This window comes from Trichomycterus rosablanca, chromosome 3 (assembly GCF_030014385.1).
Source record: "Trichomycterus rosablanca isolate fTriRos1 chromosome 3, fTriRos1.hap1, whole genome shotgun sequence".
Classification (NCBI taxonomy): domain Eukaryota; kingdom Metazoa; phylum Chordata; class Actinopteri; order Siluriformes; family Trichomycteridae; genus Trichomycterus; species Trichomycterus rosablanca.
This window is the reverse complement of record NC_085990.1, coordinates 55,012,347-55,038,805: the sequence shown is the minus strand read 5'-3', so window position 1 is coordinate 55,038,805 and position 26,459 is coordinate 55,012,347. Positions and strand designations below refer to the sequence as shown.

Here is a 26,459-nt window from a genome sequence, read left to right as displayed (position 1 = left end):
CTGATGGGGCGGAGAAACGAATGGAGTTATTTTCAAACGTAAATAAAATATTACTGATTTTTAACTTGTATAAACTTGTACCGAGTGTTTTTATTTGCAAGTTCGGGCTTGTCAGGAAATTTAACCGTTATCGGTACATGAAGGGAGATGTTATATTGACGTTAGCGTGCTGTGCTACCTCAGTTTATTGGTTTTAATGGCGAGATGCTAAATGCTAAACGTGAAATGCTAAACCCGATGGAATCGCTGTCGTTAAGTAGTGCGTTCGAATAACCTGACTTATAAGTCACTGACTTATTAGAATCCTCTCTACTAAGTCAGCTGCCTATGTAGACAGTAAGACAGCAAGGCAGCTCCCTAGGTTTTCGAACACACCCATAATATCTCCTGGCAATCTGTTCCAGTTCTATGCAGCCCAACAACTAAATGCCATGTTTAGTTTGGACTCTGGCTCGACTAGCTGACCTGAGTCCATGGATCTAAGAGATCTACTGGGTTTATATTCGCTAAACATTTCTGAGATGTATTCTGGGCCGAACCCATTCAGTGATTTATAGACCAGTAGCAGCACTTTAAATTCTGTTCTATAACTAACTTTAAGCCAGTGAGATTTTAGAACTGGAGTGATGTGCTCAGTTCTCTTTGTCTTAGTTAAAACTCTAGCAGCAGTGTTCTGAATGAGCTGTAACTGTTTAATGGTCTTTTTGGGAAGTCTAGTTAAGAGACCATTACAATAGTCCAACCTACTGGAGATAAAAGCATGGATTAGCTTCTCTAGGTCTTGTTGGGACACCAGACCCTTGATTTTTGATACAGTGGGGCCAAAAAGTATTTAGTCAGCCACTGATTGTGCAGGTTCTCCTACTTAGAAAGATGAGAGAGGTCTGTAATTTTCATCATAGCTACACTTCAACTATGAGAGACAAAATGAGAAAAAAAATCCAGGAAATCACATTGTAGGATTTTTAAAGAATTTATTTGTAAATTATGGTGGAAAATAAGTATTTGGTCACCCACAAACAAGCAAGATTTCTGGCTCTCACAGACCTGTAACTTCTTCTTTAAGAAGCTCTTCTGTCCTCCACTCGTTACCTGTATTAATGGCACCTGTTTGACCTCGTTATCTGTATAAAAGACACCTGTCCACAGCCTCAAACAGTCAGACTCCAAACTCAACCATGGCCAAGACCAAAGAGCTGTCGAAGGACACCAGGAAGAAAATTGTAGACCTGCACCGCGCTGGGAAGAGTGAATCTACAATAGGCAAGCAGGTTGGTGTGAATAAATCAACTGTGGGAGCAATTGTAAGAAAATGGAAGACATACAAGACCATTGATAATCTCCCTCGATCTGGGACCCCACGCAAGATCTCATCCCGTGGGGTCAAAATGAGCATGAGAACGGTGAGCAAAAATGCCAGAACTACACGGAGAGACCTGATGAATGACCTGCAGAGAGCTGGGACCAAAGTACAAAGGCTACCATCAGTAACACACTACGCCGAGAGGGACTCAAATCCTGCAGTGCCAGGCATGTCCCCCTGCTTAAGCCAGTACATGTCCAGGCCCGTCTGAAGTTTGCCAGAGAGCATATGGATGATCCAGAAGAGGATTGGGAGAACATCATGTGGTCAGATGAAACCAAAATGGAACTTTTTGGTAAAAACTCAACTCGTCGTGTTTGGAGGAAGAAGAATGCTGAGTTGCATCCCAAGAACACCATACCTACTGTGAAGCATGAGAGTGGAAAAATCATGCTTTGGGGCTGTTTTTCTGCAAAGGGGACAGGACGACTGATCCGTGTTAAGGGAGTCTGGAGTTTTTCTCCAGAGTGTTTTGGTCTTTTGTATTAAATTGTGACACAAGTCATGTTATTTCTAGGTGTCTGTAGGAGCAGCATGGTTTCATTGTCTGACTGAGTGGCGTTAATGGTCAGTCTAATAATTTGATTTTTTCACAGAAGAAATGAGCAAATTCATTACATTTCTCTGTGGACAGAAGTTCTGGTGTGATCTGTTGTGAAGGATTTGTAAGCTTGTCGACCACGTTGAATAGAGTGCGGGTGTTGTTGATGTTCCTGTTAATGATCTTAGAGAAGTGCAGCTGTCTAGCCCTGCCTAACTCTGAGTTAAAACTACAAAGGCTTTGCTTATAGAGATCATAGTGGATTTGAAGTTTAGTTTTCCTCCACTTACGTTCAGCTCTCCTGCATTCTCTTTTCAGAGCTATTACCATCATTGTGTTACGCCATGGTGCTTTCTGTTTGCTCAACGTTTTCATGACTTTTACCGGGGCAACCACATCCATGATGGTCAATATTTTCATGTAAAATTTATCCAGGAGTTCATCAACCGACTCTGCAATTAAAGTTGGTGACATAGCTATGGTCTCCATAAACTAAAAACTAGTACTTTTATTTATGTACTTTTTCTTAACAGAAACAGAGCTAGTTTGAGCATCTGGAGTGATCAGTACTTCAAAGAAGACACAAAAATGATCAGAGAGGGCCAAGTCCTTGACCATAACAGAGGAAATGTTAAGACCTTTAGAAATAACTAGATCCAGAGTGTGCCCTCGAGTATGTGTAGGCCCTTTCACATGTTGCAATAGACCAAACGTGTCAAAAAGTCCAAAAAGTTCTTTGGTGTTATTGTCCTTGTTATTATCTAAGTGGATGTTAAAATCCCCAGGGGGTGGCACGGTGGCTTAGTGGGTAGCACTGTCGCCTCACAGCAAGAAGGTCCTGGGTTCGAACCCCAGGTGGGGCGGTCCGGGTCCTTTCTGTGTGGAGTTTGCATGTTCTCCCCGTGGGTTTACTCCGGGTGCTCCGGTTTCCTGCCACAGTCCAAAGACATGCAAGTGAGGTGAACTGAAGATACTAAATTGTCCAAGACTGTGCTTGATATAAACTTGTGAACTGATAAACCTTGTGTAATGAATAACTACCATTCCTGTCATGAATGTAACCAAAGTGTAAAAACATGACGTTATAATCCTTGTAGGAGCCGTAACTGACGTAACAGATGACGTCACTTGTCATTTCTTGACGACATGACGATGCGTTCTATAATTAGACAGTTTACGTTAAATAGTATGGGGGAGACGGGGGGACAACAAACAGTTTTCCGACCGCATTATACACATTAACCGGATTTGTTTCATGAACTGTTCTGTACGCATTCCACTATATTTATTTTCTGAAAGTCAACCGGAATTTGTTCAATAAACAATTAATTGCTGGGACTTATTCTGCGAGTGCTTATTAGAAATGCGAGTCGGGATACCCTTCAGTCAACCTCAGTAAGCCAAAGGAAGATCCGTTTGGAATAGCTGTAACAATCCTAATAAAACAAACAAACAAACAAACAAAATCCCCAGTTATGATCAAAAAGCTGTACTCAGTGGAGGTAACTGACAGTGGTTCAGCAAATTCATCTATAAAATGTGCAGAGTATCTTGGAGGTTTATAAAAATAGAATTTTGGGAGTATCCTTCAAAATAAAACAGAGGTATTCAAAAGACATAAAATTGCCAAGCACAGTCTCTTTGCACTGGAATAGATCTTTAAATAAGGCAGCTACTCCTCCACCTTTCCTACCACTTCCACACACATTCATAGAACTGAAGTTTGCTGGTGCTGTTTCATTAAGAACAGTAGCACTGCTGCCTTCTGCTAACCATGTTTCAGTTAGAAACAGAAAATCTAAACTGTAGGATAGAATTATGTCATTCACTAAAAATGATTTGTTGGCTAGAGATCTAATATTAAGCAGAGCTAGCTTTAAAGGAACCACAGGAGCCCCTGGGGCAGCCCGAGGTTGTGGTGGTACAGGTAAGAGGTTAGACTGGTTGACTTCATACGCTGAATGCGTTCTATTCTTTCTATTTCTAATCAACACAGGAATAGAAAACATTTTAGGCATACTGGGTCCAAGCTTACTCTCAGAACTGTTGTCAGTACCATATCTACTGTAGCAAGGCCCCTGAACACATCACAAAGTGTTATCATTGTTTTGTATTCTGCAGCCGCTATCAGTAGTACTCGCTGAACATTCTGAACTCTGTACAGCCAGAGTAGATGAAGTACAAGGCTGCTGCTGACGTTGTTGAAGTGGATTCAGAGAACGGGGAGGGGGCTGTGGAAAGGGTGCCCTGCGATTTTTGGGTGAAACCTGTGGACTGGCTGAGATGGAGTGTGAGAATTTAGTCCCAACACACACCAGTTTCTCCATTTTCTCTGTAAAATCCATATGTGGAGGTGATGATGAGAGAGAGAAGTTGGAGGATGACTGTGATGTCTCTGCTGTTGACTGCTGTGTCACTGCCTGATGATGAAGGTTGTAATAGCTTTCGTCAAGAGTCAGGAACTCAGACTGAGCCGTGTTCTCCAGTGATGGGGATTGTATGTTTGATGGTCCTTTATCATGGTTGAAAGCAGGTGAGGGGGGTTGAGGATGCACCTGTAGTGTCGAGTCAGTCAAAGGAGCAGATGGGTGGTGAAGATCAAAATGAAAGTTGTCCCTTAGTGCTTTCACTCCAGTCTTGTTTAGGTGGGTGCCATCTGGGTAAAAAAATTCTCTGCGCCCCCAGAATAGATTAAAATTGTCAATATAATCCATACCTTTCAGACTGCAGGTTCTGCTCAGCCACTTGGTGAGGTTAAGTAGCTATGAAAACATTAGATCCTTGGGCTGGGAGAGGCCCACTGATGAACTTCTGAGCAGTCAGCTTCTCAAGTGTAATAAACAGTTCAATGAACTGATCTTTAACAGATTATCCTCAAAAGGCTTATACGGCTTTGCATTGGATTGCAAGCTAAAGTGCTGCTTGATTCTGCATAGAGGTTACACACTACATGTGACAACAATCTCTGGGATGTGAAGCATGGTGGTGGCAGCATTATGCTTTAGAGCTGTTTTTCTTTAGCTGGAACTGGGGCTTTAGTCAAGGTGGAGGGCAAATATCAGCCAATTGTGCCACTAAATCTTTAGGCCTTTGCTAAAAAGCTAAAGATGAACAGGACCCATGACCTATAAAATGTTCCACCTTTGACTCATCCATCCACAGACTGTTATACCAAAAACCTTGGGGTCATCTAGATGTTTTTTGGCAAATATGAGATGAGGCTTTGTGTTGTTGGTCAGCAGTGGTTTGTGTCTCTCCCGTGGATGCCATTTTTCTCAGTGTCTGTCTAATATATTTATAGTAGCAAAGTGTTCATGTACATTGACTTTAACTGAGGTAAATCAGGCCTGCAGCTCTCTAGATGTTTGTTTGGGTTCTTTTTTAAACTCCTGAATGAATTTTGGATGGAAGTTCAGGAAGTTTAAATAGAACAGGTCTGGCAGTACCATGATGAGTGTGGCTAATGAAATTGAACCCAGTTGTAAAGTGAGTTTAGTTAACTGGTTGATTTAGTATGTAAGGGGGCATACTGGGTAATAGATGTTTTGAATAAATCTTTAGCTTTAATAAGTGAATTGTTTTTTAAAGCTTCAGTTTATAGTGAACAACACTGGGTGGTATTTTTTCACATTATACATAAATTGGTAGCGTTTCTTGAGTTAGTACTGAACTATGACATATTTTGCATTTTGGGGTTAACTGTGCTTCGTCAGAATTAGGAAATTCGAACCACTGGCCTTTTTAGGGAACAACGTCATTTTGGGGTAAACTCACCCTCGCCTTCTCTTTTGTTTTCGGGTTTCTCTCCACTGTCCATCTTCCCGTAGCTCGCTACTGTTTAAGCCAGCGTTTCTCAAAGTGTGTGGCGCGTCTGACTGGTGGAGAAATTAAGCATCTGTCCTGGTCAGAGCCACAGGGCATGTAGTGCTGGAGGAAATGAAAGCAACTTTCATTAGGACTTTTAGCTAAAATGTGTATGTGTGTGAGAGAGAGAATAATCTGATGTTTCATCTTTTCTTTCTCAGGTTGGCTGGTTGTTCTCTAACAGGTGAAAGTTGTGCAGCTCTGTCCTCAGTTCTCAGTTCAAACTCCTCCAATCTGAGAGATCTGAACCTGAGTAACAATAACCTCTATGATTCAGGAGTGAAGCTGCTCTCTGCTGCACTGAAGAATCCACACTGTACACTGGAGATACTGTGGTGAGATTATAACACACACACACACACACACACACACACACTGTAAACTGGAGATACTGAGGTGAGATTATAACACACACACACACACACACACACACACACTGTAAACTGGAGATACTGAGGTGAGATTATAACACACACACACACTGTACACTGGAGATACTGTGGTGAGATTATAAAACACACACACACTGTAAACTGGAGATACTGTGGTGAGATTATAACACACACACACACACACACACACACACTGTAAACTGGAGATACTGTGGTGAGATTATAACACACACTGTAAACTGGAGATACTGTGGTGAGATTATAACACACACACTGCAAACTGGAGATACTGTGGTGAGATTATAACACACACACTGTACACTGGAGATACTGTGGTGAGATTATAACACACACACACACACTGTAAACTGGAGATACTGTGGTGAGATTATAACACACACACACACACACACTGTAAACTGGAGATACTGAGGTGAGATTATAACACACACACACACACTAAACTGGAGATACTGAGGTGAGATTATAACACACACACACACACTAAACTGGAGATACTGAGGTGAGATTATAACACACACACACACAAACACTGTAAACTGGAGATACGGAGGTGAGATTATAACACACACACACACAAACACTGTAAACTGGAGATACTGAAGTGAGATTATAACACACACACACACACACACACTGTAAACTGGAGATACGGAGGTGAGATTATAACACACACACACACACACTGTAAACTGGAACTATCTGTAATAGTTGATTTTCTCACATCATTAACAGGAGCAAAACAAGTTTTTTCATCAGTTCTATCAAACTGCAGCTCAATTCCATCAAATGTTTCCTAAAACTCCTCTTTATGATCCAGATGTGATTCTGATATAGATCCTGTAATGCACATTCTTCTACTGTCCACAATATTATTGGAGCTTTTCCATACTAACATGCAGTAAAGGTGATAAAATGAAAAGCAAAACCTGGATTTACTCACCGTCTTTACTGAGAAACAAAACACCAGGATTTTCTTTCACTAAACAAAGTGAAGAATTTGTGTCAGAATTAAATTCAAATCAGCTTCAAATCAACTCACAGCTGGACTTCATTTCACTGTGTGCTGCTTCAGATCAGCCTCGTATTTCAGTCTCAACCAGCCAAGAATTACTGTCCAATCACAATCCTGCACTGAATCTGGGGTGTGGTTAATGGGGCTGTACACACACAATAGACCCTAAATAATCACAATTACTAACTGAAATAAAACAACATTCCTCCAGGACCAGGGTGCATCAAAGAACACAAGTGCGAACATCCCAATATACACAGTACAGTGCAAACATCCCAATATACACAGTGCAAACATCCCAATATACACAGTGCAAACATCCCAATATACACAGTACAAACATCCCAGTATACACAGTACAAACATCCCAATATACACAGTGCAAACATCCCAATATACACAGTACAAACATCCCAATATACACAGTACAAACATCCCAATATACACAGTGCAAACATCCCAATATACACAGTGCAAACATCCCAATATACACAGTACAAACATCCCAATATACACAGTATAAACATCCCAATATACCCAGTACAGTGCAAACATCCCAATATACACAGTACAGTGCAAACATCCCAATATACACAGTACAAACATCCCAATATACACAGTACAGTGCAAACATCCCAATATACACAGTACAAACATCCCAATATACACAGTGCAAACATCCCAATATACACAGTATAAACATCCCAATATACACAGTACAAACATCCCAATATACACAGTACAAACACCCCAATATACACAGTACAAACATCCAGTACAAACACCCCAATATACACAGTACAAACATCCAGTACAAACATCCCAATATACACAGTACAAACATCCCAATATACACAGTACAAACACCCCAATATACACAGTACAAACATCCAGTATAAACATCCCAATATACACAGTACAAACATCCCAATATACACAGTACAAACACCCCAATATACACAGTGCGAACACCCCAATATACACAGTACAAACATCCCAATATACACAGTACAAACACCCCAATATACACAGTGCGAACACCCCAATATACACAGTACAAACATCCCAATATACACAGTACAAACACCCCAATATACACAGTGCGAACACCCCAATATACACAGTACAAACATCCCAATATACACAGTGCAAACATCCCAATATACACAGTGCGAACACCCCAATATACACAGTACAAACATCCCAATATACACAGTACAAACATCCCAATATACACAGTGCGAACACCCCAATATACACAGTACAAACATCCCAATATACACAGTACAAACATCCCAATATACACAGTACAAACACCCCAATATACACAGTGCGAACACCCCAATATACACAGTACAAACATCCCAATATACACAGTACAAACATCCAAATATACACAGTACAAACACCCCAATATACACAGTGCGAACACCCCAATATACACAGTACAAACATCCCAATATACACAGTACAAACACCCCAATATACACAGTGCGAACACCCCAATATACACAGTACAAACATCCCAATATACACAGTACAAACATCCAAATATACACAGTACAAACATCCCAATATACACAGTACAAACATCCCAATATACACAGTACAAACATCCCAATATACACAGTACAAACATCCCAATATACACAGTACAAACACCCCAATATACACAGTACAAACATCCAGTATAAACATCCCAATATACACAGTACAAACATCCCAATATACACAGTACAAACACCCCAATATACACAGTGCGAACACCCCAATATACACAGTACAAACATCCCAATATACACAGTACAAACACCCCAATATACACAGTGCGAACACCCCAATATACACAGTACAAACATCCCAATATACACAGTACAAACACCCCAATATACACAGTGCGAACACCCCAATATACACAGTACAAACATCCCAATATACACAGTGCAAACATCCCAATATACACAGTGCGAACACCCCAATATACACAGTACAAACATCCCAATATACACAGTACAAACATCCCAATATACACAGTACAAACACCCCAATATACACAGTGCGAACACCCCAATATACACAGTACAAACATCCCAATATACACAGTACAAACACCCCAATATACACAGTGCGAACACCCCAATATACACAGTACAAACATCCCAATATACACAGTACAAACATCCAAATATACACAGTACAAACATCCCAATATACACAGTACAAACACCCCAATATACACAGTACAAACATCCCAATATACACAGTACAAACACCCCAATATACACAGTACAAACATCATGCTTTAAAAACCTCTTTTATTTTTATAGGCGTCCCCGGAGGCTCCAACATTAAACTTGTAGCTCAAATATCTCAATTATCTGTTTTCCTTTATTTAAAAACTGCCATTTAAAACATCAACAAATGAACAGATTAGACACGAATTAATTACAACTTGTTAGTGATCAGACTGGAACAGCAGAGCAGTTGATATATCATTTAAGATATAAAATAATCTGGATGCTGGAAAAAACAAAAAACAAAAAACTGATAAATTAATCTGATGTTTCATCTTTTCTTTCTCAGGTTGTATCGTTGTTCTCTAACAAATAAAAGTTGTGCAGCTCTGTCCTCAGTTCTCAGTTCAAACTCCTCCAATCTGAGAGATCTGAACCTGAGTAACAATAAGCTGCTGGATTCAGGAGTGAAGCGGCTCTCTACTGCACTGAAGAATCCACACTGTAAACTGGAGATACTGAGGTGAGATTATAACATACACACACACACACACACACACTGTAAACTGGAGATACTGGGGTGAGATTATAACACACACACACACACTGTAAACTGGAGATACTGGGGTGAGATTATAACACACACACACACACACACACACTGTAAACTGGAGATACTGGGGTGAGATTATAACACACACACACACACTGTAAACTGGAGATACTGGGGTGAGATTATAACACACACACACACACTGTAAACTGGAGATACTGAGGTGAGATTATAACACAAACACACTGTAAACTGGAGATACTGAGGTGAGATTATAACACACACACACACACTGTAAACTGGAGATACTGGGGTGAGATTATAACACACACACACACACTGTAAACTGGAGATACTGGGGTGAGATTATAACACACACACACACACTGTAAACTGGAGATACTGAGGTGAGATTATAACACACACACACTGTAAACTGGAGATACTGGGGTGAGATTATAACACACACACACACACTGTAAACTGGAGATACTGCAGTGAGATTATAACACACACACACACACACACACACTGTAAACTGGAGATACTGGGGTGAGATTATAACACACACACACACACTGTAAACTGGAGATACTGGGGTGAGATTATAACACACACACACACACTGTAAACTGGAGATACTGAGGTGAGATTATAACACAAACACACTGTAAACTGGAGATACTGAGGTGAGATTATAACACACACACACACACACACACACACTGTAAACTGGAGATACTGAGGTGAGATTATAACACAAACACACTGTAAACTGGAGATACTGAGGTGAGATTATAACACACACACACACACACACACACACACTGTAAACTGGAGATACTGAGGTGAGATTATAACACACACACACACACACACACACACTGTAAACTGGAGATACTGAGGTGAGATTATAACACAAACACACTGTAAACTGGAGAAATGGGGGGTTTAAAAGTCCATGTGCAGGGTGGGTGGGGAGGATGCAGATGGCTCTTTCCTTACATCTGAATGAGTAAATGTCACTAATGAGTGGTAAGCTGCATTCAGTGGTCCTCTGTGCAGGTCCTCTGGTTCTCTGCCACAGTGCAGCCAGAATACAGTTGGCCCTCGAGTTACGAACGGTTTACTATACGAAGATTTTAGGTTACGAACAATTTTTTTCAGCTTAATGTATGAACAAATTTTGGATTATGAACCGAAATTCGCAAAACATGTGACGTCACGAACACGTTCACTCCGACCGTCTGTCTATATATACAGTATATACACACTACTCACAAAAAGTTCGGGATATTTGGCTTTCGAATGAAATTTATGGAAAGGTAAAAAGTTCACACTACAGTGATATTATATCATGAAAGTTGGGCATTTAAGTAGAAGCATGCAATGGTGATTTCCTCATCTCAGGCAATTTATTAACACAAAAGCCAACAACAGTGGTGGGTATACCTCAACAAAACATGTCAATGTCTCAATAACTTGTCATGTGCCCTTGAGCATCAATTACAGCTTGACAACAAGCTGTTCACAAGTCAACTTACTGTCTGCTGAGGCGTGGCATCCCACTCTTCTTGAAGGGCGGCCCTCGGGTCATTGAGGTTCTGGGGTACAGAGTTACGAGCCTCTACACGGTGACTCAGCTGATCCCATACGTTTTTTTATGGGATTCAGGTCTGGAGAAAGTGCAGGCCACTCCATTTGAGGTACCCCAGTCTCCAGCAGCCGTTCCCTAATGATGCAACCTCGATGAGCTGGAGCATTGTCGTCCATGAAGATGAAATTAGGCCTGTGTTGTTCATGCAGAGGCACAATGAATGGATTAATGATGTTATTCAAGTAGTATGGGCTTGTCACAAAGTGTAGGGCAGTTCTGTATTGACGAGACACACCTGCCCACACTGTAACACCACCACCACCAAAGGCTCGTCTGGTGACAACAGTGGCTGATGCATAGCACTCTCCTTGATGTCTCCAACATTGTTGGATGACATAGATGTCGTCTTGGTCTCACGATGTCAAAATGTGAATAGCATGATGAGGAGGACTGTTTAAATACCAATTCTAATTGAACCAGGAAATGTATTGGTTGATTCATGGATCAAACACCTGAATTTTGCCGTTAAGCTTCTTGTTAAAGAACAGAAAGTTGTGCAAAAAGTACTGAAACACTGAACAGTTGGACATGTGCATTCAAAAGTTTAGAGAAGGTCACATTAAGTTCATCTGTAAAGGTTAGAGCGCATTTTAGCTTCATAGTGAAATTTAATCCGAAAGCCAAATATCCTGAACTTTTTGTGAGTAGTGTATATATATATATATATATATATATATATATATATATATATATATATATATATATATATATATATATACAGTATATATATATATACAGTGAGTGGACAGCGGACAGTGTTTTTTTGTGTTTTCTTTATATTTTGTAAAATTCCATATTAAAATGTCCTCAAAGTGTAGTGCTGAGAAAATGAATCTGTTACATTTGTTGTTGTATAACTCCTGCCAGTAGATGTCACTGTGTATCAGGCAGAGGGGACAGTGAGTGAGAGAGAAGAAAAAACTCCTGAGTACCTCACTAAGTAACGTGTTCTTTCTTTCGTGCAATTATACCTGCAAAATACAATAATGTTGAAATAAAGAAGGAAACAATAGCGAAATATGAGAGTTGTTGTTTCTGGTAGATACATTTATAATACATTTTTATAAAAAAAAGAAATGTATTATGGTGTATGTGATGGTGTATGAAATACGATGTATGTGTGTTATGTACAGTACTACTGTGTATTTTTGTTTATTATTGTTTATTACAGGAATGTCTATTCTATAATTTAAGATTTGAGGGAAAATATTCTTGTATTTATAACAAAAAGAGCATTTAAGACATTAGAGAGGTTAGGGGTGGGGGGGGGGGGTTGGGAGGTCTGGCACATATTAATTCTATTTACATTATTTCTTATGGGAAAAATAGGTTTAACATACGAACATTTTGACTTAAGAACAGCCCTTCAGAACCAATTACATTTGTAAGTCAAGGGCCGACTTTACCACACAGTGAGGCAGGTGGTCAGGATGCTCTCCACCACACAGCTGTAGAAGGACCTGAGGATGTCTGTATGTAGACCTGCCCTCTTCAGCTTCCTCAGGAAATACAAGCGTTGGTGGGCTTTCTTTATGACATCTGTGGTGTTGGTGTGCCAGGTGAGTGTGTCGGTCAGGTGTACCCCGAGGTACCTGACAGAGGGAACCATCTCCACTGCTGCCCCATTGCTGTAGACGGGTGGTGGGGCTGTGCCAGACCTGTGGAAATCCACAACCATCACCTTGATCTTCTGGACGTTGAGGATGAGGTTGTTGTCCCTACACCACCATGTCAGGTCCTCTACCTCCCACCTGTATATGGACTCATCTCTGTGGGTGATGAGACCAGCCACCACTGTGTCGTCTGCGAACTTAACCACAAGGTTGTTCTTGAATTGAGCTCTGCAGATGTGGGTCATCAGAGTGAACAACAGTGGGCTAAGCACACATTCCCTGGGGGAGCCAGTGTTCAGGATGATAGTGGAGGATGTGTTGTTGTTGATCCTGACACTTTGTGGCCTGAAGATCAGGAAATCCAGGACCCAGTTGCACAGGGATGAGGAGGTTCCTAGCGCTTCCAGCTTGGACACCAGTTTCTGTGGAATGATGGTATTAAATGCAGAACTGAAGTCCAGAAACAGCAGTCTCACGTAGGAGTCCTTATTCTCTAGGTGAGTGAAGGCCTGATGGGTTAAAGCAGCAATGGCATCAGCTGTGGACCGGTTCCGCCTGTATGCATACTGGTGTAAGTCTCCTGCTACGTCAGTAGTCTGTTTCAGGTGCCTCATCACCAACCTCTCAAAGCACTTCATGATGACAGGAGTGAGTGCAAAAGGGCGATAAGCGAGATATTGAATATGTCCGTCAGGACCTCAGACAGCTGGTGTGTCTCTCAGAACTCTACCTGGGATCCCATCAGGGCCAGGGGCCTTCCAGGGGTTGACCTTCTACAATGTTCTTTTCACCTCTGCTGCTGTTATGCTAATGGATGGGGGCTTGTCCGGGGAGGGGGTGAGCCAGGAGGGGGTTGTGGTGTTGGAGACTTCAAAGCAAGCGTAAAAGGTGTTTAAGTTGTCGGGGAGTGCTGGGTCCACAGGGCATTGTGCATCATTCTTCTTGTAGTCTGTGATACATCTAATGCCCTTCCAGATGCTCTTTGGGTCATTTGAGCTGAAGTGGCCCTGGATTTTGAGAGCATATGTGGACTGCTCTCTTTATGCTCACCGACAAGTTTCTTCTGGCTGCTGTAAGTGCTGCTGCATCACTGTCCCTGAAAGCAGCATCACGTGTCCTCAGCAGGGAGTGCACCTCTGCCTTCAGCCAAAAAAGTTTACTAAAAGTTTCTGGTTTTGCTGGATGGTTATGGTCTTTGAGGTGGTCACATTCTCCATGCACATCCTGATGTAGCCCAGAACAGATGATGCTTACTCCTCCAAATCACAGCACACACAGATGGTCTTTGTTACAAAATTTCTGCTCCTTGACGCTGGGCAGTATGCAGGAGCTAGCAAGAGGGAGATATGGTCTGAGGCGCCAATGTGGGGGTGGGTCGCTGCTCTGTATGCTCCTCATCTGTTTGTAAACACTTTGTCTAAAGTGTTTTCACCACGAGTGGCGACGTTAACATGCTGGTGGAACATAGGAAGAATATTCTGCAGATTCACATGGTTGAAGTCCCCTGCCACAACATACAACGCTTCGGGGTGTTTATTTTGTAGCGAGCCGATGCTATCGTGCAGTACTCTAAGCATGTCATTAGCGGTAGCTTTTGGAGGTACATAATCCGCTACTATAAACACTGCTGTAAGTTCCTGCGGTAGATAGTGAGGATAGCATTTTACTATTAGATGTTCCACCACCTCAGAACAGTGTTTGCCCACTACAGAACAGTTTGTACACCAACCTTTGTTGATATAGATGCAGAGTCCTCCTCCACTGGTTTTACCGGAGAGCTGCCGATCTTTGTCCAAGCGAAAAAAGTAGCTGTCCACCAAGCTCGAAAACTAGAGAAGCTAGAGAAGCCGCTGCACTGCTGCGCACCGCCATCTTGGATCATAACACACACACGCTTTAAACTGGAGATACTGGGGTGAGATAACACACACACTGTACACTGAGTCCAGTTATCTGATGTTTCATCTTTTCTTTCTCAGGTTGGATGGTTGTTCTCTAACAGGTGGAAGTTGTGCAGCTCTGTCCTCAGTTCTCAGTTCAAACTCCAACAATCTGAAAGATCTGGATTTGAGTCACAATAAGCTGCAGAATTCAGGAGTGATGCTGCTCTCTGCTGCACTGAAGAATCCACACTGTAAACTGGAAAAACTGTGGTGAGATTATAACACACACACACACACACACAGTAACCTGGAGATACTGGGGTGAGATTATAACACATACACACACACACACTGTAAACTGGAGATACTGAGGTGAGATTATAACACACACACACACACACACTGTAAACTGGAGATACTGAGGTGAGATTATAACACACACACACACACACACACACAGTAACCTGGAGATACTGGGGTGAGATTATAACACATACACACACACACACTGTAAACTGGAGATACTGAGGTGAGATTATAACACACACACACACACACACACAGTAACCTGGAGATACTGGGGTGAGATTATAACACATACACACACACACACTGTAAACTGGAGATACTGAGGTGAGATTATAACACACACACACACACACACTGTAAACTGGAGATACTGAGGTGAGATTATAACACACACACACACACACACACACACACACACTGTAAACCGGAGATACTGAGGTGAGATTATAACACACACACACACACACTGTAAACTGGAGATACTGAGGTGAGATTATAACACACACACACAGACTGTAAACTGGAGATACTGAGGTGAGTTTATAACACACACACACACAGACTGTAAACTGGAGATACTGAGGTGAGATTATAACACACACACACACTGTAAACTGGAGATACTGAGGTGAGATTATAACACACACACAGACTGTAAACTGGAGATACTGAGGTGAGATTATAACACACACACACAGACTGTAAACTGGAGATACTGAGGTGAGATTATAACACACACACACACACTGTAAACTGGAGATACTGAGGTGAGATTATAACACACACACACAGACTGTAAACTGGAGATACTGAGGTGAGTTTATAACACACACACACAGACTGTAAACTGGAGATACTGAGGTGAGATTATAACACACACACACACACTGTAAACTGGAGATACTGAGGTGAGATTATAACACACACACACAGACTGTAAACTGGAGATACTGAGGTGAGATTATAACACACACACACTGTAAACTGGAGATACTGAGGTGAGGTTATAACACACACACACACACACACACACTGTAAACTGGAGATACTGAGGTGAGATTATAACACACACACACACACACACACACTGTAAACTGGAGATACTGAGGTGAGATTATAACACACACACACACACTGTAAACTGGAGATACTGAGGTGAGATTATAACACACACACACAGACTGTAAACTGGAGATACTGAGGTGAGATTATAACACACACACACTGTAAACTGGAGATACTGAGGTGAGGTTATAACACACACACACACACTGTAAACTGGAGATACTGAGGTGAGATTATAACACACACACACACTGTAAACTGGAGATACTGAGGTGAGATTATAACACACACACTGTAAACTGGAGATACTGAGGTGAGTTTATAACACAAACACACACACACACACACTGTAAACTGGAGATACTGAGGTGAGATTATAACACACACACACAGACTGTAAACTGGAGATACTGAGGTGAGTTTATAACACAAAAACACACACACTGTAAACTGGAGATACTGAGGTGAGATTATAACACACACACACACACACACACACTGTAAACTGGAGATACTGAGGTGAGATTATAACACACACACACTGTAAACTGGAGATACTGAGGTGAGGTTATAACACACACACACACTAAACTGGAGATACTGAGGTGAGATTATAACACACACACACACACTAAACTGGAGATACTGAGGTGAGATTATAACACACACACACTGTAAACTGGAGATACTGAGGTGAGATTATAACACACACACACACACACTGTAAACTGGAGATACTGAGGTGAGATTATAACACACACACACACACACACTAAACTGGAGATACTGATGTGAGATTATAACACAAACACACACTGTAAACTGGAGATACTGAGGTGAGATTATAACACACACACTAAACTGGAGATACTGAGGTGAGATTATAACACACACACACACTCTCAACTGGAGATACTAAGGTGAGATTATAACACACACACACTGTAAACTGGAGAAACTGTGGTGAGATTATAACACACACACACACACATTGTAACTGGAGAAACTGGTGAGATTATAACACACACAGTAAACTGGAGATACTGAGGTGAGATTATAACACACACACACTAAACTGGAGATGCTGAGGTGAGATTATAACACACACACACAGTAAACTGGAGATACTGAGGTGAGATTGTAACAAACACACTGTAAACTGGAGAAACTGAGGTGAGATTATAACACACACACACACACTAAACTGGAGATACTCAGTTGAGATTATAACACACACACACAGTAAACTGGAGATACTGAGGTGAGATTATAACACACACACACAGTAAACTGGAGAAACTGAGGTGAAATTATAACACACACACAGTAAACTGGAGATACTGACGTGAGGTTATGACACACACACTGTAAACTGGAGATACTGAGGTGAGATTATAACACACACACACTGTAAACTGGAGATACTGAGGTGAGATTATAACACACACACTGTAAATTGGAGATACTGAGGTGAGATTATAACACACACACACTGTAAACTGGAGAAACTGGTGAGATTATAACACACACACATTGTAAACTGGAGAAACTGGTGAGATTATAACACACACAGTAAACTGGAGATACTGAGGTGAGATTATAACACACACACACACACACTGTAAACTGGAGATGCTGAGGTGAGATTATAACACACACACACTGTAAACTGGAGATACTGAGGTGAGATTATAACACACACACCCTGTAAACTGGAGATACTGAGGTGAGATTATAACACACACACACTGTAAATTGGAGATACTGAGGTGAGATTATAACACACACACTGTAAACTGGAGATATTAAGGTGAGATTATAACACACACACACACTCTCAACTGGAGATACTAAGGTGAGATTATAACACACACACACTGTAAACTGGAGATAATGAGGTGAGATTATAACACACACACACTGTAAACTGGAGATACTGAGGTGAGATTATAACACACTAAACTGGAGATACTGAGGTGAGATTATAACAAACACACTGTAAACTGGAGAAACTGAGGTGAGATTATAACACACACACACACTAAACTGGAGATACTCAGTTGAGATTATAACACACACACACAGTAAACTGGAGATACTGAGGTGAGATTATAACACACCCACACACACTGTAAACTAGAGATACTGAGGTGAGATTATAACACTCACTGTAAACTAGAGATTTTGAGGTGAGATAACACACACACACACACACACTGTAAATTGGAGACACTGAGGTGAGATTATAACACAAACACAGTAAACTGGAGATACTGAGGTGAGATTATAACACACACACTGTAAACTGGAGAAACTGGTGAGATAACACACAGTAAACTGGAGATACTGAGGTGAGATTATAACACACTGTAAACTGGAGATATTAAGGTGAGATTATAACACACACACACACTATAAACTGGAGATACTGAGGTGAGATTATAACACACACACACTGTAAACTGGAGATACTGAGGTGAGATTATAACACACTCACTGTAAACTGGAGATATTAAGGTGAGATTATAACACACACACACTATAAACTGGATATACTAAAGTGAGATTATAACACACACACACTGTAAACTGGAGATAATGAGGTGAGATTATAACACACACACACTGTAAACTGGAGATACTGAGGTGAGATTATAACACACACACACTGTAAACTGGAGATAATGAGGTGAGATTATAACACACACACACTAAACTGGAGATACTGAGGTGAGATTATAACACACACACACACTGTAAACTGGAGATGCTGTTGTGAGATTATAACACACACACACACACACACACACACACACACACACTGTAAACTTGAGATACTGAGGTGAGATTATAACACACACACTCTGTAAACTGGAGATACTGAGGTGAGATTATAACACACACTGTAAATTGGAGATACTGAGGTGAGATTATAACACACACACACACTGTAAACTGGAGAAATTGTGGTGAGATTATACCACACACATTGTAAACTGGAGAAACTGGTGAGATTATAACACACACAGTAAACTGGAGATACTGAGGTGAGATTATAACACACACACACACACTGTAAACTGGAGATGCTGAGGTGAGATTATAACACACACACACACACACACACTGTAAACTGGAGATACTGAGGTGAGATTATAACACACACACAATGTAAACTGGAGTTACTGAGGTGAGATTATAACACACACACTTTAAATTGGAGATACTGAGGTGAGATTATAACACACACACTGTAAACTGGAGATACTAAGGTGAGATTATAACACACACACACTGTAAACTGGAGATAATGAGGTGAGATTATAACGCACACACACTGTAAACTGGAGATACTGAGGTGAGATTATAACACACTAAACTGGAGATACTGAGGTGAGATTATAACAAACACACTGTAAACTGGAGAAACTGAGGTGAGATTATAACACACACACACACACTAAACTGGAGATACTCAGTTGAGATTATAACACACACACACAGTAAACTGGAGATACTGAGGTGAGATTATAACACACACACACTGTAAACTAGAGATACTGAGGTGAGATTATAACACTCACTGTAAACTGGAGATTTTGAGGTGAGATAACACACACACACACTGTAAACTGGAGATGCTGAGGTGAGATTATAACACACACACACTGTAAACTGGAGATACTGAGGTGAGATTATAACACATACACACTGTAAATTGGAGACACTGAGGTGAGATTATAACACAAACACAGTAAACTGGAGATACTGAGGTGAGATTATAACACTGTAAACTGGACATATTAAGGTGAGATTATAACACACACACACACTATAAACTGGAGATACTGAGGTGAGATTATAACACACACACACTGTAAACTGGAGATACTGAGGTGAGATTATAACACACTCACTGTAAACTGGAGATATTAAGGTGAGATTATAACACACACACACACTATAAACTGGAGATACTAAGGTGAGATTATAACACACACACTGTAAACTGGAGGTAATGAGGTGAGATTATAACACACACACACTGTAAACTGGAGATACTGAGGTGAGATTATAACACACACACACACTGTAAACTGGAGATGCTGTTGTGAGATTATAACACACACACACACACACACTGTAAACTTGAGATACTGAGGTGAGATTATAACACACACACACTTTAAACTGGAGATACTGAGGTGAGATTATAACACACACACTGTAAATTGGAGATACTGAGGTGAGATTATAACACACACACACACTGTAAACTGGAGAAATTGTGGTGAGATTATACCACACACACATTGTAAACTGGAGAGACTGGTGAGATTATAACACACAGTAAACTGGAGATACTGAGGTGAGATTATAACACACACACACACACACTGTAAACTGGAGATGCTGAGGTGAGATTATAACACACACACACACACACACTGTAAACTGGAGATACTGAGGTGAGATTATAACACACACTATAAACTGGAGATACTGAGGTGAGATTATAACACACACACTGTAAATTGGAGATACTGAGGTGAGATTATAACACACACTGTAAACTGGAGAAACTGTGGTGAGATTATAACACACACACACACACATTGTAAACTGGAGAAACTGGTGAGATTATAACACACACAGTAAACTGGAGATACTGAGGTGAGATTATAACACACACACTGTAAACTACAGATACTGACGTGAGATTATAACACTCACTGTAAACTGGAGATATTGAGGTGAGATAACACACACACACACACTGTAAACTGGAGATACTGAGGTGAGATTATAACACACACACACACTGTAAACTGGAGATACTGAGGTGAGATTATAACACACACACACACTAAACTGGAGATACTGAGGTGAGATTATAACACACACACTGTAAACTGGAGAAACTGAGGTGAGATTATAACACACACACTAAACTGGAGATACTGAGGTGAGATTATAACACACACACACACAGTAAATTGGAGATACTGAGGTGAGATTATAACACACACACACTGTAAACTGGAGAAACAGGTGAGATTATAACACACAGTAAACTGGTGATACTGAGGTGAGATTATAACACACACACACACTGTAAACTGGAGATACTGAGGTGACATTATAACACACACACTGTAAACTGGAGATACTGCGGTGAGATTATAACACACACACACACACCCTGTAAACTGGAGATACTGAGGTGAGATTATAACACACACACACTGTAAACTGGAGATACTGAGGTGAGGTTATAACACACACACACTGTCAACTGGAGATACTGAGGTGAGATTATAACACACACACTGTAAACTGGAGATACTGAGGTGAGATTATAACACACACACACACACTGTAAACTGGAGATACTGAGGTGAGATTATAACACACACACTAAACTGGAGATACTGATGTGAGATTATAACACACACACACATTGTAAACTGGAGATACTGAGGTGAGATTATAACACACACACACTTTAAACTGGAGATGCTGAGGTGAGATTATAACACACACACACACACACACACTGTAAACTTGAGATACTGAGGTGAGATTATAACACACACACACTGTAAACTGGAGATTCTGAGGTGAGATTATAACACACACACTGTAAACTGGAGATACTGAGGTGAGATTATAACACACACACACACACACACACACACACACTGTAAACTGGAGATACTGAGGTGAGATTATAACACACACACTAAACTGGAGATACTGATGTGAGATTATAACACACACACACATTGTAAACTGGAGATACTGAGGTGAGATTATAACACACACACACTTTAAACTGGAGATACTGATGTGAGATTATAACACACACACACTGTAAACTTGAGATACTGAGGTGAGATTGTAACACACACACTGTAAATTGGAGATACTGAGGTGAGATTATAACACACACACACTGTAAACTGGAGAAACTGTGGTGAGATTATAACACACACATTGTAAACTGGAGAAACTGGTGAGATTATAACACACAGTAAACTGGAGATACTGAGGTGAGATTATAACACACACACACTGTAAACTGGAGATACTGAGTTTAAATTATAACACACACACACACACACAGTAAACTGGAGATACTGAGGTGAGATTATAACACACACACTGTAAATTGGAGATACTGAGGTGAGATTATAACACACACACACAGTAAACTGGAGATACTGAGGCAAGATTATATCACACATATTGTAAACTGGAGAAACTGGTGAGATAACACACACAGTAAACTGGAGATGCTGAGGTGAGATTATAACACACACACACTAAATTGGAGATACTGAGTTTAAATTATAACACACACACACACACACAGTAAACTGGAGATACTGAGGTGAGATTATAACACACACACTGTAAATTGGAGATACTGAGGTGAGATTATAACACACACACAGTAAACTGGAGATACTGAGGCGAGATTATATCACACACATTTTAAACTGGAGAAACTGGTGAGATAACACACACAGTAAACTGGAGATACTGAGGTGAGATTATAACACTCTCACTGTAAACTGGAGATATTAAGGTGAGATTATAACACACACACACACTGTAAACTGGAGATACTGAGGTGAGATTATAACACACACACACTGTAAACTGGAGATACTGAGGTGAGATTATAACACACACACACACTGTAAACTGGAGATACTGAGGTGAGATTATAACACACACACACTAAACTGGAGATACTGAGGTGAGATTATAACACACACTGTAAACTAGAGAAACTGAGGTGAGATTATAACACACACACACTAAACTGGAGATACTGAGTTGAGATTATGGCACAAACACACAGTAAACTGGAGATACTGAGGTGAGATTATAACACACACACTGTAAACTGGAGATACTGAGGTGAGATTATAACACACTCACTGTAAACTGGAGATATTGAGGTGAGATAACACACACACACACACACTTTAAATTGGAGATACTGAGGTGAGATTATAACACACACACACACTGTAAACTGGAGATACTGAGGTGAGATTATAACACACACACACACACTGTAAACTGGAGATACTGAGGTGAGATTATAACACACACTGTAAACTGGAGAAATTGAGGTGAGATTATAACACACACTAAACTGGAGATACTGAGTTTAGATTATACCACACACACACAGTAAACTGGAGATACTGAGGTGAGATTATAACACACACACACTGTAAACTGGAGAAACTGAGGTGAAATTATAACACACACACAGTAAACTGGAGATACTGAGGTGAGATTATAACACACACACACACTGTAAACTGGAGATACTGAGGTGAGATTATAACACACACATACACTGTAAACTGGAGATACTGAGGTGAGATTATAACACACACACACACTGTAAACTGGAGATACTGAGGTGAGATTATAACACACACACACACACACACACATACACTGTAAACTGGAGATACTGAGGTGAGATTATAACACACACACACACACTGTAAACTGGAGATCCTGAAATGAGATTATAACACACACACTGTAAACTGGAGATACTGAGGTGAGATTATAACACACACACACACACACTGTAAACTGGAGATACTGAAGTGAGATTATAACACACACACACACACACACTGTAAACTGGAGATACTGAGGTGAGATTATAACACACACACACTGTAAACTGGAGATACTGAGGTGAGATTATAACACACACACACACTGTAAACTGGAGATACTGAGGTGAGATTATAACACACACACACTGTAAACTGGAGATACTTAGGTGAGATTATAACACACACACTGTAAACTGGAGATACTGAAGTGAGATTATAACACACACACACACACACACTGTAAAACTGGAGATACTGAGGTGAGATTATAACACACACACACTGTAAACTGGAGATACTGAGGTGAGATTATAACACACACACACACTGTAAACTGGAGATACTGAGTTGAGATTATAACACACACACACTAAACTGGAGATACTGAGGTGAGATTATAACACACACTGTAAACTAGAGAAACTGAGGTGAGATTATAACACACACACACTAAACTGGAGATACTGAGTTGAGATTATAGCACAAACACACAGTAAACTGGAGATACTGAGGTGAGATTATAACACACACACTGTAAACTGGAGATACTGAGGTGAGATTATAACACACTCACTGTAAACTGGAGATATTGAGGTGAGATAACACACACACACACACACTTTAAATTGGAGATACTGAGGTGAGATTATAACACACACACACACTGTAAACTGGAGATACTGAGGTGAGATTATAACACACACACACACTGTAAACTGGAGATACTGAGGTGAGATTATAACACACACTGTAAACTGGAGAAATTGAGGTGAGATTATAACACACACTAAACTGGAGATACTGAGTTTAGATTATACCACACACACACAGTAAACTGGAGATACTGAGGTGAGATTATAACACACACACACTGTAAACTGGAGAAACTGAGGTGAAATTATAACACACACACAGTAAACTGGAGATACTGAGGTGAGATTATAACACACACACACTAAATTGGAGATACTGAGTTTAAATTATAACACACACACACACACACACACAGTAAACTGGAGATACTGAGGCGAGATTATATCACACACATTTTAAACTGGAGAAACTGGTGAGATAACACACACAGTAAACTGGAGATACTGAGGTGAGATTATAACACACTCACTGTAAACTGGAGATATTAAGGTGAGATTATAACACACACACACACTGTAAACTGGAGATACTGAGGTGAGATTATAACACACACACACTGTAAACTGGAGATACTGAGGTGAGATTATAACACACACACACACACTGTAAACTGGAGATACTGAGGTGAGATTATAACACACACACACTAAACTGGAGATACTGAGGTGAGATTATAACACACACTGTAAACTAGAGAAACTGAGGTGAGATTATAACACACACACACTAAACTGGAGATACTGAGTTGAGATTATAGCACACACACACACAGTAAACTGGAGATACTGAGGTGAGATTATAACACACACACTGTAAACTGGAGATTCTGAGGTGAGATTATAACCCACTCACTGTAAACTGGAGATATTGAGGTGAGATAACACACACACACACACACTTTAAATTGGAGATACTGAGGTGAGATTATAACACACACACACACTGTAAACTGGAGATACTGAGGTGAGATTATAACACACACACACACACTGTAAACTGGAGATACTGAGGTGAGATTATAACACACACTGTAAACTGGAGAAATTGAGGTGAGATTATAACACACACTAAACTGGAGATACTGAGTTTAGATTATACCACACACACACAGTAAACTGGAGATACTGAGGTGAGATTATAACACACACACTGTAAACTGGAGAAACTGAGGTGAAATTATAACACACACACAGTAAACTGGAGATACTGAGGTGAGATTATAACACACACACACACTGTAAACTGGAGATACTGAGGTGAGATTATAACACACACACACACACACACTGTAAACTGGAGATCCTGAAATGAGATTATAACACACACACTGTAAACTGGAGATACTGAGGTGAGATTATAACACACACACACACACACACTGTAAACTGGATATACTGAAGTGAGATTATAACACACACACACACACACATACACTGTAAACTGGAGATACTGAGGTGAGATTATAACACACACACACACACACTGTAAACTGGAGATACTGAGGTGAGATTATAACACACACACACACACACTGTAAACTGGAGATACTGAGGTGAGATTATAACACACACACATACACTGTAAACTGGAGATACTGAGGTGAGATTATAACACACACACACTGTAAACTGGAGATA

At 40.4% G+C, this 26,459-nt stretch overlaps 1 protein-coding gene across 4 annotated transcripts in view; it reads left to right on the top strand.

Annotated features, from left to right (window-relative positions):
- Positions 1 to 26,459, top strand: part of LOC134309981 (NACHT, LRR and PYD domains-containing protein 12-like) — a 72,575-nt gene that overhangs the window by 31,623 nt on the left and 14,493 nt on the right. For all 4 annotated transcript variants that reach the window (XM_062991486.1, XM_062991485.1, XM_062991488.1 and 1 more), the window contains 3 exons: positions 5,930 to 6,103; positions 9,780 to 9,953; positions 15,233 to 15,406. In XM_062991486.1, coding sequence (XP_062847556.1) covers positions 5,930 to 6,103; positions 9,780 to 9,953; positions 15,233 to 15,406 — 522 coding nt within the window. The remainder of the gene's footprint in view (positions 1 to 5,929; positions 6,104 to 9,779; positions 9,954 to 15,232; positions 15,407 to 26,459) is intronic.